The sequence below is a fragment of the Vanacampus margaritifer genome, chromosome 1 (assembly GCF_051991255.1).
Source record: "Vanacampus margaritifer isolate UIUO_Vmar chromosome 1, RoL_Vmar_1.0, whole genome shotgun sequence".
NCBI classification, from domain to species: Eukaryota; Metazoa; Chordata; class Actinopteri; order Syngnathiformes; family Syngnathidae; genus Vanacampus; species Vanacampus margaritifer.
The window spans coordinates 9,091,119-9,104,739 of NC_135432.1; the positions used below are offsets into that span (position 1 = coordinate 9,091,119).

A 13,621-nucleotide genomic window follows, 5' to 3' on the forward strand; every position below is an offset into this window, starting at 1 on the left:
ACATGAAGTAACTTGTGAAATTCTGCACATTTTAAAAATGGTAAAATTCACCTTAATTTCCACAAATACATGCATTATTATTAAATGTATAACTGCTAAATTTCGACGTGGGCGTGTCTGCTGCGGTGCAACAGGAATTCTCCCAGTACAGGCTTTCCAAGCAAGGAGCGGTCCATTAATCACGTGTTAAAAAAATTAATGGCGTTAAAGGAACTTTGAATTAACTCAAAATTACCACACTCATTTTGACCTCTAATTTATATATTGGTGTGGGAGTGTTTCAATGTCATTATCTTTGTTTTATGTTGTAGTGTGTGTAAAAAAAAAATTAAAAAAATTGCCGATTTTTACCGATTAACAAAAAACTATAGTTATGAGCTGATATGGGTTGACTGAAGTTTGAATGTGGATCGTGCAGAGGGCACCGGAAGGCTGTTCTTCGAATTCTACCGCATTTTGACGCTGCTGAAACCCAAAGAGGGCGACGACCGGCCGTTCTTCTGGCTCTTCGAGAACGTGGTGTTCATGTCCACCAGAGACAAGACGGACATCTGTCGCTTCCTGGAGGTGATCGTCTGCGACTGCCGCCGTTGGGGAAGGCGCCGCGCTAACTTGTCCCGTTTGTCGTCGTTGTTCAGTGCAATCCCATCATCATCGATGCTGTGAGCGTCAGCCCGGCCAATCGAGCTCGCTATTTCTGGGGAAATCTCCCGGGCATGAACAGGTACAAAAAAAGTCGTCGGCGTTCCGCTTCGGGTACCTCGTATGATTGTGTTGTCGCCGTAGCGTCCATTTTGCTACATTGACAAAATAAAGAGAAAAGCTTTCATATGCTGGTAGTAAATTTGTTTTTTTGTTTTCAGGCCGCTGACGGCATCTGTGGATCAAAAAGTGAATCTTCAGGATTGCTTGGAAGTCGGCCGTGTGGCAAAAGTAAGAGTAGCTTACACGCCACGATAGCCATCCACAAACACACACACACACACACACACACACAGTAGTGCACCCCAGGGCTCAACAATTATCCGATTCAAATCTACATTGCAATGTAGGCGATGACATTTTCAAATTGAAAAGGCAGAAATTTTGGGACGAAAAAAACAACAACCTCTGCTTAATTTTTGTCGGTCGGTAGACTTGATTTTTTTTTAAACACACACACACATATATACATATAAATATATATACACACAGATAGATAGAGTTGTAATTTATTAATAGTTAATAGGTTACTATTAATATATTAATAGTATCTCAATGAAGATGTGCTTATTGGGTGACCAGATTTTCCAAATGAAAAATTTGGACACCACAATTTTGCTGAAAATGAAATATGCAATAAATTATCACACGGAACATTTTAAAACAAACTTAAATCGCAAATTAATCTGGTGAGCGGTAGTTGTGTTATTACGTTAGCTAATGCTAAATGCTACGTAAGTCAATGCTCTCACTATTATGCAACCTTTTCTGCTCAGTCCCAGTGTTGTGGCAATTAGTTACCCCCCCCTAGTTGAACCCTTTATTTTAACGTAAGCCACCCTAACTATAACACCAAAACATTTAGATATAATAAAGCTGGTATTATTTTTTTAAAATCACAAAACAGATGAATTTACTGCTCGTGTTTGCTTTAAAAAAAAAAAATACATGGGAAGAGGACCTTGAGATAAAAAAAAAAAAATGGCATCACAATTGAAATTGTTCAGCCCTAATGTGCACACTTTGCTTATTCCACAACTTGTTGTCTTTGTGCAGTTGGACAAGGTGCGAACCATCACAACTAAGACCAACTCCATGATTCAGGGCAAGAAGGGACTTCCTGTCACCATGAACGGCAAAGAAGACTACCTGTGGTGCACCGAAATGGAACAGTAAGCTCGTCATGTCTGCATATCATGCAAAGAAAAAAAAGCAGAATATTTCTTCAAATATGGATAATCATCTTTTGATCAATTTAAAGTTGAGTTTTATACACAGGAAAATAGAAAATAGACTTTTGAGGGGTGTCTATTACACGAGAAATTACGGTAAACTATATATTATATACTAATATATTGACAACAGGAATAGAATCCTATTTTTTTGCAGTTTACTGACCCAGTTTTGAAATTTCTCTCACATCAGACAGAGCACAATGTGGGACTGGAACATTTTCATTCATTTCTTTAAAATAAAAAAAAAATAAAAAGGAGTTTATGAGCTTTCCATGTAAAAATAAGCTCCATCTGTGTGCGTGTAGGATCTTCGGCTTCCCCAAACACTACACGGATGTGAACAACATGGGCCGCACGCAGCGCCAGAAGGTCCTGGGGCGCTCCTGGAGCGTCCCCGTCATCCGCCACCTGGTGGCGCCACTCAAAGATTATTTTGAATGTGAATCGCAGCACTCCAGCCCGTAAACTGGCGGATGCCGGCTGAATTGTGCGCACGCCCACGAGGCCGCTCAACCAAGCACCAAAGGTTTGCCGCCCTGCGTCCGTGTCCTCACACATGCCAAAAACACGCGTGTGAGGATCGCAGAATGATTGTTTTCCGAAATGTGCCTTGCGATTGGCTGGCGACCGGTCCAGGGTGAACCCTGCCTCTTGCAACCCTAATGAGGAAAGGAAACGAATGCATGGAAGGATTTTTTTATTTTTTTTTAAAAACGTTTTTAATGTTGTGATTTTTACAAACAATGCAAATGTTTTTTTGGTTTAAGGGGAGTCATTTTAAAAATAACAACAAATCACTTTTTCTTGGTCATATTTGTAAAAAAAAAAAAAAAAAAAAAAAAAAAAAAGAGCCACTCGGGCTCAATCTTGTGCCCGTCATTTGATTGGCAAGAAAACAACCAATCAGAAACAGAAGGTGTGACTAATGAGGTGTTAATAATTGTTTTGGAGGGTGTGCCCACATACCACATAAGCTACGAGTTCTGTCTCCGATTGGTTGTATATCCTCAGCCGCAGAGAGTTTTTTTGTACACTGGTGCATTGACTTACAAGTTTTTCAAGACAAGAGCTGTCTCTTAACTAAAATGTTTTGTCTTGAGATATGAGCACAATTCGAAAATCACTACATAGGGGGTTTTGATATGGTGGATCTCGATAGTAGGCCTATCGCTGAAAATCCCTTTTGCAGTGATTAGGGGAAATTTTGAATTGTGCTCATATCTCAAGACAAAAAGTAACCAAGTCACCGTGTTCACAATCAGTCATTCATTCCCAATTCCTTAATCAGTCCAAAGGGGTTTTCAGTGGCGCTATCTACTGTAGGTCCACTATACAAAAATCTAATTGTAGGAATGAAGGGAAAATGTGAATTGTGCTCATATCTCAAAACATCAAGTAACACAGTTACTGTGTTCACAAACAGTCATTCATTTTCAATTGTCTTAATCAGCACAACAGGACTATGTAGGTCCGCTATATAAAAATCCCAACGTAGCGAAAAGGGAAAGATCAGAATTTTGCTCATATCTCAAGGCAAAAAAAATGGTCAAACGTCGACTCATATCTTGGGCTGGGGGAATTCTTTTGAATTTTAGTATTACAGTTTTACTGTTACTGGAATGGATTCATTTCATTTCCATTCATTTCAATGCGGGAAAGATGATTTGAGATATGAGCACAGCCATGGGACACGTGAAACTTGTATCTCAAGGCACCACTGACAACACAAAATATTTCCACAGGTCTCGTTTATCACTGTCAAGTAACAAATATGACAAAAAGTGATTTTTTTTATGAGAACCTCCCCATTGAACTGGTGCTCCAATCTACTGTATGATGTCATCAAGTGCACAACTGGCCTGCATCGTATTTTCCGCTGTCAGCTTTTGAAGACATTGTAGTGATGATTATGGCTGCCAAATGAAAAATGTTTACAGTGCCTCGCGCTCGTTGAAATACCTCAATGAAATCCGAGCGCGTCCTCCAGGTCAGAGGCAGCCATAATTTTTATTTTTTATTTTTTTTTGTAGAATAACTGCCACCCTAGCATCCTTCTCCCCCCTTAGCACACCTTCATTGCGACAAAGTATTCAAAACTCAAACACTTGGTGGCTCTTACTCATGAACAGCCATTTTCAAAGTAGAGTTGTGAGACCCACAAAATATTGTGTTACAGTCGAAATGCCAAACCTAGCAAGGAAAAGAGTACTCGGTTTCAGCAGGGTAACAAGATGGCGTCCATTTGTCATGTGCCACACTGATTGGTCACCTGCTGGTCATATGACATATGGGCGCCATATTGTTACCCTGCTGAAAAAAAGTTGGCCAAACTCTATATACAGCTGTGATTGGTCAACTGCTGGTCATATGACATTTGGACGCCATATTGTTACCCTGCTGGAACAAAGTTGGCCAAACTCTCTCTATATACGTCTCTGTTTAAAGCGATGCAACAGCGCCATCTACAGGGGCCTGTTAGTCATTGCAGTGGTTTACAAACATGAATTTTGCAGACAAGCTGGGCGACGCCCTCTTGCACACCAACCCATTGAAGAACATACTTGATGACTATTTTTGTAGTGGCCGCAAATGCTCGGATTGCAATTGACGGATATAAACGTCTTCGGCAGTCAGTGATTTTCTAAAAATAAACACACAAAAAAAAGCAGCCCACCACAAGAGCTGATTTCTGCAAGCATTTTGTTTGTCACAGTTAGGTATCATGTTGAATGTCTTTTTTAGTCTCACTAGAACACAACTTGCTTCCTGACACAGGCTGCTGGTCGCTACCTCAATTCTGTTGTTACTCTTTCATTTTGATTTAATTTATAAGTAGAGGAAATGTAGGGTTTTTTTCTTCTAGATAACCGCAGTGAACCATCGTGGTTGTCAAATCAGCCATTGTGAGTGCTATGAGGATGAAAATGCAATTTACTGGTGCAGGAAAGTCCACTTTTTAAACTTTTTTTTTTTTTAATCTTGATGTCTGCGATGTAGGTGTTGATTTATCCGATTTTTCAGTGTGTGAACTGTCAAGCTGTCTTTTAAAAAGTCTGTCTAGTGTGCCTCCATGTTACTGGATCGATCGTTGCTTTATTTTTTTAAGCATTCCACTGTGACTGGAAGTTGACAAAATGTTGCTGCCTTAATAAAGAAGAACTTCCTGTGTGACAATTTTATTGTCCCGGCGTACATCAATAAAAGCTTCATAGATACACAGGGACAAAGCGGGTTTTTGTTAAACCTGTGGTGCTACGCTAACCATGCTAACGCTAACCTTCGTCTTCTTTTAATCTGTGCAGATGGTTAGGCTGACCTCATATACATGACATTGGTGTAATATTAGTGAGACGCACAAATAGGAACGATTTGTTATTGCAATAATTTATTCAAAAATGATCATGTAGACGATAGGATGCTGAATTTGACACTTTTATACATCAACAATCTCATTTTTTATTATAAAATTTTCGGCAGGGGAAGTCAATGTTGCCTCACTAGTCCAAACATGACACTCATGTCAAAACATGAAGAATATTGCATTTGTAGAATATGAATTAAGCAGCAAAATGGACCCGTTTTTATCCATCGGAGGGGGCGGCCATTTTTTATAAAAAAATTTGCACACTCACACACACACATATATAAATGGTCTCCTAGGCGGGAAGTGAACTCACGCCAACCCGCACCAAAGGCAAGTAACAGTAACCACTCCGCCAACCGGAGTCGCAGTGGGCGGCCATTTTGTCACTTGCAACTGAATATGACCTCACAGTTGCTCAGGGCTCAAGTAACGGCCAATCGCGGCTCAGCTTGTGAACGTCACATGACCAAACTCAGAAAACAGGAAAATATATCTGCTCATCTATCGACATCCAGCATTGTGAACAATTCAGTGCTAGATGGTGATAGATATTGTAACATTTTTAATACTTCATTTCATATATTAACCATTGTTACACATTATTAACTCTTTGACTGCCAAAAACGTTAAATAACGTTTAGTAAAATCCTATGGAGGAGTGCCAAAGACGTTAAAAGATGTTTGTTTCAAAACAGAGGTGAAACTAACCATTTTCTGTTGTTGATTACTGAAGAACGGAATAAGGTAGAAACAAACTTTTTTTTCTGATGAAAGATGAGAGTCCAATCTTTCATTTGGTAGTATGTGTGTTTCCATAGTCCAAACACAACATTTTCTGTGGACCTTGAAAGATCACTCAAAATGCTTAAAATCGGCTGGCACTGGGGACAACCCGTTTCTGAAAACGTCTGGCAGTCAAAGAGTTAACATTTTAATTCTTTATATTAACCTTGTCGAAATGTTTTGTGTCCTGTGCAGAGCAAGTGGTGTTGATTTCGGTATTATCTGACCTTAAGCTGGGACATACTATTTAGTCTAAAAAAGTTCCTTCTCAGCGTTTTGTGCGAAAACAATTAGTCCTTGAGAACAGAATCTGTTTTCGAACACGCACTCCTGACTCTGTTTTCGCCATCGCTCATGGAAAAGTACCCAGAGAGTATGTTTTGTCTACAAATGAAAGAGAGGAGGTCTTTTAACTATAAGAAGTCATTGTATACGCGGAAGAGCTACATTCGACGCTCTGAAATTCCACCTGTTTAAGTGAAGCAATTGGAGTCTGTAATGAATGTCCAGAGATCTCTGACCTTTTTTTATTAAATCATTTTTGCAAAGGTGTTTTTTCTTACATTATTCCTCTTTCAATGGCAGAACATAAACATGTGCACTGAATCCGCCGTTGGCCCACATTTCAACCATAACACGTCAACCTGTGAGCAGATGGAGAAGAGACGATTGTTTCCGTGCGCCATTTTGGTTTGTTGGTGTGCCATGGCATTTGTCTCTCGTGAAATATGTTCTGTCCTCTCCCCCAAAAAGTTTGGGAAACACTGTTCAAGTTTAAGTGTGCTGTTCAATGAAGAAGATGTAGATGTCATCCTTGGGCGAACTTTATATGAAGATGGTCCACAAAATGGTGGAAAATTGACACGACAGGTCGGGGCTGAAAGGTTTGCCGTACTGTCCCAATTTTCCATCTGAGGGCAATCTGACTTTTTGTTCCTATTCATCTTGTCAAAATGAATCGCTTGTATGCAGTGAGCTTTTCATCAATCAAAAAAAGGCGACTTATTGAGTGAATTTTCACTTCCCTCCCAGGGTTTGCGTATTCTTTCCATTTGCGACGGAGTGGGATTCTGGTTGTTTGCTTGTACGTCCACTTTTGTCACCCCGGGCACATCCTTGCCCTCTTGGACGAGTTGCATCACCTCAGCAAAGGAAAGCGACTTTACCTGTGACTCTTCAGATTTCTCGGTCATCTGTCTTTCAGCATCGCCGCGGGATGAAGGCGCCGCACTGGAAGTGGAGTTGGACCATGCTTTGTAGCTGATGGAGTCCACAGGTTCCACAAACCTGGGACAAAGAATGTTAAAGTCATGACAGGAGAATATTTAATTTCAGTGACAAAGGGAGGCTAACATAGTGTTTAATAATTGTTGTTGTAGTGGTGTACAATTACACTAGGTCATGATGCAATTTCTGTCTTTTGCCGCTCTTGTGTAAACTCATCACTTTAATAAAGCAGAGTAAATAAACTGAAATCTGAATTTAGAATATTTTTAGAACCGTTGCTAGATGGATAGCAATCAGACAAATATTGCACACTTCAGCTGTAAACTTCATAGTGGAAGACTTTTTGTTGGTGTTATGTATATTTTTACCATAGAAAGTTAAATGAGACTTTGGTGCTCCACGTGGGGGCACCTGGACCTTCAGGGGTTTGCAAGATGTAACTTGGCAGGTCCACGAAATAATTTGCAATAAATTATTTGTCAAGTTATGTCTTAAAAATAAATTAACACCTGCATATGGGACCAGTACTGAGACGACATTTTGCGAAATGCACGAAAAACTAAATTGACAATACTATCGTTGACTTTGCGAATGTAACTAGCAGTGCACGCTTAAATAGCTCATGAATTTGTCGATTAAAAAGGTAGCAAAATAAGATAAATCATTCCACTGTATGCATGACAAGCGGTCCAATCATGTGGACATGTTGTAGAGCTTCCTACCTGTTATAAAAGAAGAGTTTCGCGTCAAGTATGTTGGCTTTTTCCCCAGGGACGTCACCGGCGTGTAATATTTGCAGGCCCTGCTGGAACCTTTTGTCGGATTCGAAGTCATACGAGTCGAACCTCAAGAAAACAGACTCCATCGTCATGTTGATTTGTGTTTGCGACAACTTGCATTTCAGTACAGCTGCAGCTGGAGTAACTTGTACAGCATCTCCGCTTGGACAAACTACAAGAGATTGTTACGTAGAGACAAACGATCAGAAAAGTAAACCTGACTGTGAATTACTGACTGTTCGTTGCTTTACTATGCTAATTATGTAGCACATAATTGTAATACATAATATATTGTTTTAACCTACTCCCATAAAAACAGACTTTGTACGCGTGCCGTAGATTTCCATTCTCAGTCGTCAGCCAATTCACGCATGCGCAGTATGCCTCAAAGAAGCCCTTGGTACAGCAAGGCCATTGGGACAAAAATATAGGTGTAAATGTCGAGGACGCGTAGTGGAAAAACGGTGGTAAAAAAGAGAAAAATTTGAAATCACGTAGTTACACTAGAAATGCCTTGTAAGCGAGAATGATCGACTTATAAAATACAATACAAGTTTAAAATATATTTGTTCAAGCAATACCATTTTGATAGTATACGAAAAGAGCGCATGCCTAGTTCTTCTTGTTGTGCATTTGTGTCATTACGGTAAGGACGCGGAAGTTGACTTGTTCAGACATGGCGCTGTCCTGTTCGAGGCTCGCCAACAATTTGTCTTTGATTCGACTGTGGCGCGTCAGAAGCAACCACATTTCCAATGGACTGTACAGCCCGTGTGTGTGTCACCAGTCCAGGTTTGTTTCTTCAAAATCGCAAACGTCGATGGATGTTGAATGAGCTTGACCTGGCTTTTGGTTTTATTGTTGACACTTCCGAACTGCGGTGTTTGACAGCGTGCAGCAATTCATAATTATTTAAATGTCTGTGTTTACGTAAATCGTAATGATGTGCATTGCTTGTTGTTTAGTATTGTTGCACTACTGATTATTGTCCCCAATCTGGAATTGCAATTTGTAGATGTTACTCGTCGTCCGAGGTCCGACGAGGGCTTGGTCGCTATGTGACGTCCAGGCTGCAGTGGGCCAGCAGCAAATATGAAGACTTCCTTAAAAGGAGATTCCCACGCTTTTATTTGCTCTACCATACCTTTGTGGAAGGTAAGGTCATAAGGCCCAAGGTGGCACCAAGTCAAATGAGTCATTTGTCTCAAGACATAACCAAGTAAAATAATCAAGCAGTCATGACTTGGGTTAAGTGAGGCCACTCCTTAGTCATCTTTCAATAAGAAAATTCAGGGGTGAATGTGATTGGTTCTACTGAATATTGTAGAAATTGTTCGGCAGACTCATCTTCCCATGGCCATCTCAGCCCCCGGAACCAATTGGAAACCTGTGGAGGGGGCTAAAGAGAGAAGGCCGAGGATGTTACGGGATGATTTTGAGAGATTTTGCAGAGCGTAATAGTGGAAGATCACTCTGTGTATTCTTCCATTTTGTCAAAAAAAATAAAATAATCTATTGGTAGCTGAAGAACGCATCTTTAAGAGGGGTGCCAATAATTACAATTACGATTTGGTGATCTGATCCTAATTCAATGCCCCCCACCCCCACCCCCCACTTCAAATGGAGGATTCAAACTTCTTTTCCGAGACGCCAAAGATGTAACCAGGATCAAAGGGAAGATGTCAAGTGATGGAGTCAAGTTCCAAGATTTGCCCTACAGGGAAATGGAGAAACTCAGACAGGCGAGTGGATTCAAGCGCTTGCTTTTTAAACTTGCCTTTTTGAAGCACATTCAAATTGAAGTTGCGGCAATGTGATGTCGCCGCTATTGTTTGTGTGCTGCAGTTTCGCAAAGACATGCTGAAAGGCGTCCCGCTGGTGTTGATTTCCATTCCTCCATTTGCAAACTACCTGGTTTTCTTCTTGATGTGAGTCGCACTCCCCGAGTTGACACGAGGCCCGTCAAACGTTTTTGCCCCAATGAATGAACGATTGCATCCCCCCCCTCCCCCCACCCAGGTACTTTTTCCCCCGCCAGGTGCTGATCCCGCATTTCTGGACTCCGAGGCAGCAGGTGGAGTTTCGCCAGTTGTACCATTCGCTGAGGGCGCGACAGCATCGGCCCGTCCTGCGAGGCCTCCAGCACGCCAGCGGCCAGATGAAAGATTCTCAAATGCGCACTCGCCTCCACAACTTGTGCTCTCAGGTACGTGCGCGGAATCACGTTTTTATAGATGAGTCGTCGCTCGGGTGATTTTAAAATTTTTATTTTGCTTTGACTTGCGAGCAAAAAACTATTGTGTGTAGAATTTTGACGAAGGAAATAATCCATTTAGGAATGAGGCTGCAACATTTCAAAATGTGGAAAAGCAGAGCACCGGCAATATTTCCGGATGCACTTCATTTTATGTATGCGTCACTTGCCGACATGTGGAAAGAAACGCGCGATGCAGACCCTCAAGGGGGGGGGACATGCTGTCAGAAAACCGCAAGACAAAAAGCCAATCCGTCATACTTTGTGTTTGTCCTTGAATTTCAGGTGCAAAATGGAGCAAAGCCCAACGTGTCGGAAATCCTTGCAGTGCGAAGCCTCTTCACGGGGACGCCGCTGGGCATGAGCAAGTTGAGTGTGGAACAAATGGTCGGTAAAAGTTGACTCCTCCCACTATACAGGAAATCTCCATGAACAAAAATAATCATGGCAGGGGGACAAGCTCACATGATCTCACAATCACAAGATCGCGTGTGCATTTTTCTAGAGAAACTTAAGCCCACTGCTGTTCTTGACGCCCCGCCTCCCCGGCTTCCTGATTGGCCGGCGGCTGAGCCGTCACGCCTTGGAGCTGCTCCAGCTGGACCGAGCACTCGGCAAGCTGGGCCCGCACCAGCTCAGCGAATCTGAAGTCAGACAGGTGCGACCCTTGACCCAGAGCCCGGTGCCCCGTTGGAAGAGAAGCCGCCACCCACAGTCGGCTTTTTCTTTTTGGCCTTTTTCAGGCCTGTTACTTGAGGGGACTCAACTCGGATCGTCTCGCCGTCAACCAGTGCCGAGAGTGGTTGGACCAGTGGCTTCGCGTCTCCTCCTCGCTTAAAGGTAATGTTTTGTGAGCTAGTTTCAAAATAAATGGCTTACAGTGCAGTCAAATAACAAACTTGAACGATGTATATGGCGCAGTGAGGGTACCTTTCCAAGATGGCTACCAACATTGAAGTCTTTTCAAATAATTTTTTTTTTTTTGCCCCCCAGACTCTGACGTGTCGCTCCTTTTGCACTGCCTGGTGTTTCTCTCCGCCAACTACCCAAATGGTATCAGATACTCCTAACGGGAAGCCCCGCCCTCCTCTGCTTGGAGGTGGTGAACAACTTCCTTCTCACCAATTGACATCAGTTGTTTTTCCGGTGAACAAACTATTTAAAAATGTAGAGGCTGCCGAGTTCACTCTTAAAAGCTTGCGCAGCGTTAGCAGCATCTGTCAGTGTTTGATAAGCGTTTACTTGGACTGTGTGGATTGCAGTTTACATGACTCACGGACTGAAACTCATCATGACTGGAATTGCATCACTGCTTTCATTTACATCAAAATCTCAATTTAAGGCGAAGTGTTGTTTTAAGGTGTGTATTGTTTCATCACATTCCGTTTGTCAGCAATTCTGCTTTTCTTCCCGTATTTGACCGCAACGTGTGCACTCCTATTTTTCGAATATTTCTACTTATTGACATGGAACAATAGCAAAATGTCGTTAAAATAAAGGCTGTTGAATCCAAAGCAGGATGGAAAGAAAAGAGAACCTGATTACTTGCATGGCTGTACGTTTGCCATTTGGGCTGCAGTGAAGCCAACTGATGAGTTTTGGCACTTTACAGAAACGTTTGCGTCAAGTTAAAACGGGAAAAATAATCTTAGTTTGTGCCTTTTGCAACAATTGATTACATTTCAAACGGGTTTGTAGGCATCATTTTTTATTATTGTATCATTTGCTCGGGTTTTTTGATTTGTTGTGCCATATTGAGATGAACATGTCCCTACAATAAAAAGCAACTCTTCAAACCAATTTGGATGGAAAGGTTCTTTAATAAAAACAAACTGGGAACCAACAAGCTTTAAAAACAAAACTTCACAAATCCTAAACGCAACAGCAAAGATATTCATGATCCTCAACCATCAAGAAAAAGTGGACAGTGTCATGTGGAAGGAAGAAAGGCAAATTGCACGCCTACGAGTGTATCCAAGTGCAAACACTCGTGAGCACTAAAAAGGGCTGCGAGATTGTTCTGGGCGCCGCGAAAAGAAAAACCAAGCGCCCGCCAAGTGAGTCGTCTTCCGCGTGAAGTCCGCCGGCGGGCGAGCGACTCACATGACTTCGTAGCCGCTGCGGATGCCTCGCATCAAGACGCAGGCAAACACCACGCCCATCACCTGCGAGGGGAGGAAAATCACAAAGTCACTCGAACGCCACCCGGCAACAGGATGCGCATCACGTCACTCAGAGTCAATGTTTGCATTTGGATGGCGCCATTCGTCATTTTCCAGCACGGGGTGTCCGAACTCCAACTAAGGGCCTCCATACAGACCGAAGCAAACATATATTACCTTTCAATTTAATTACACAAACATGCACAATCTGTTACGGCAATTATCGATTAGAGTCCAATTTTAGCAGTTTTGTGCCAATCTTACTTTTCATTGGAGACTTCAATCACGTTCTTACTTCATTTACTAACAATTTCACACAACACGATCAGTCTTATGGATGATGATGAAATCAAACGCCAATGTAAACAGACCTCTTGGTTTATATTTTAAGTACTGTATATTTATTGACCTATTTGAGTAGAGAATTTTATTGTTTATAATGTTTCGTTTTATATTCGGTCTCAATGTGCAGCACTTTGTTACAGCTGTAGTAAAAATGCTTGGAATAAAGTTATACAGCACCGAAACTTAATGCAACAATTTGTCATTTTCTGCAAATTAGAATATTTGGAATTTGAGAGTTTATAGAAAAATTAAAGAGAAAAAAAATGCACATTTTACTCAAACATACCATATTCACTTATTTGTTAATGAAGCGATTGTAGACGTGTGTGCTGACTGGGAAGCTACAAATGAATTGCAAACCTAGAGACGCTCGATAGCCAACCGATGTATTGCTGTGCCCATTGTTTGGGCACACCTGCTTCATCCAGTGGACACTTACCTCAATAAAAGCCAGAACAAGAGCGGCGATGATCACCCACATGAGATTTTTCTTCAGCCCCTCCTCGAGAGCGTTGGCACAACCCTTGAGGGAAACCAGAAAGGAATGTTAAACGCTACTACTGCTTCATGAACAAACCGCATCACTGGCAAGATGTTACAAATAGAAAAAGGTCTGAAATTTTATATACATATAACTCATTCATTGCCATTGTATAGACGTCAAAAAATAATGTGGACTATTTCTATTAGTTAAAATTTTTTTTTGTATGTATGAAAACCTAGAAAAAAATTTGTGTACATTTACAACAGATATAAAATTTGTGATTAAT

At 41.4% G+C, this 13,621-nt stretch overlaps 3 protein-coding genes and 1 long non-coding RNA gene across 6 annotated transcripts in view; 2 read left to right on the forward strand and 2 right to left on the reverse strand.

Annotated features, from left to right (window-relative positions):
• LOC144060106 (DNA (cytosine-5)-methyltransferase 3C-like) overlaps positions 1 to 5,074 on the forward strand; it is a 25,691-nt gene extending 20,617 nt beyond the window's left edge. For all 3 annotated transcript variants that reach the window (XM_077579300.1, XM_077579320.1, XM_077579311.1), the window contains 5 exons: positions 419 to 567; positions 639 to 724; positions 864 to 933; positions 1,759 to 1,874; positions 2,243 to 5,074. In XM_077579300.1, coding sequence (XP_077435426.1) covers positions 419 to 567; positions 639 to 724; positions 864 to 933; positions 1,759 to 1,874; positions 2,243 to 2,402 — 581 coding nt within the window. In that variant the 3' untranslated portion in view covers positions 2,403 to 5,074. The remainder of the gene's footprint in view (positions 1 to 418; positions 568 to 638; positions 725 to 863; positions 934 to 1,758; positions 1,875 to 2,242) is intronic.
• LOC144060119 (uncharacterized) overlaps positions 1 to 8,454 on the reverse strand; it is a 14,571-nt gene extending 6,117 nt beyond the window's left edge. Inside the window, exons 1-2 of the long non-coding RNA XR_013295851.1 lie at positions 8,034 to 8,454; positions 7,251 to 7,371 (exon numbers count right to left, since the gene is read on the reverse strand). This is a non-coding gene — a long non-coding RNA (uncharacterized LOC144060119). The remainder of the gene's footprint in view (positions 1 to 7,250; positions 7,372 to 8,033) is intronic.
• A 133-nt stretch (positions 8,455 to 8,587) lies between these two features.
• On the forward strand, positions 8,588 to 12,144 carry letmd1 (LETM1 domain containing 1). Its single transcript, XM_077579576.1, has 9 exons — positions 8,588 to 8,882; positions 9,106 to 9,245; positions 9,717 to 9,832; positions 9,936 to 10,018; positions 10,110 to 10,296; positions 10,630 to 10,731; positions 10,850 to 11,002; positions 11,088 to 11,184; positions 11,338 to 12,144. The coding sequence occupies exons 1-9, from the start codon at positions 8,767 to 8,769 to the stop codon at positions 11,412 to 11,414; spliced, it is 1,071 nt and encodes a 356-aa protein (XP_077435702.1). The 5' UTR covers positions 8,588 to 8,766; the 3' UTR covers positions 11,415 to 12,144.
• The window catches only part of cd63 (CD63 molecule), a 13,597-nt gene continuing 12,120 nt past the window's right edge, over positions 12,145 to 13,621 (reverse strand). Inside the window, exons 7-8 of the mRNA XM_077579588.1 lie at positions 13,291 to 13,374; positions 12,145 to 12,509 (exon numbers count right to left, since the gene is read on the reverse strand). Coding sequence (XP_077435714.1) covers positions 12,444 to 12,509; positions 13,291 to 13,374 — 150 coding nt within the window. The 3' untranslated portion in view covers positions 12,145 to 12,443. The remainder of the gene's footprint in view (positions 12,510 to 13,290; positions 13,375 to 13,621) is intronic.

What these genes read in the sequence shown, in the direction of transcription:
- letmd1 (XM_077579576.1), top strand. Translation starts at nt 8,767, where the DNA reads ATGGCGCTGTCCTGTTCGAGGCTCGCCAACAATTTGTCTTTGATTCGA. An exon ending in TGTGTGTGTCACCAGTCCAG is followed by an intron (nt 8,883 to 9,105) that starts GTTTGTTTCTTC and finishes TGCAATTTGTAG; the next exon opens with ATGTTACTCGTCGTCCGAGG. An exon ending in CGTCTCCTCCTCGCTTAAAG is followed by an intron (nt 11,185 to 11,337) that starts GTAATGTTTTGT and finishes TTTGCCCCCCAG; the next exon opens with ACTCTGACGTGTCGCTCCTT.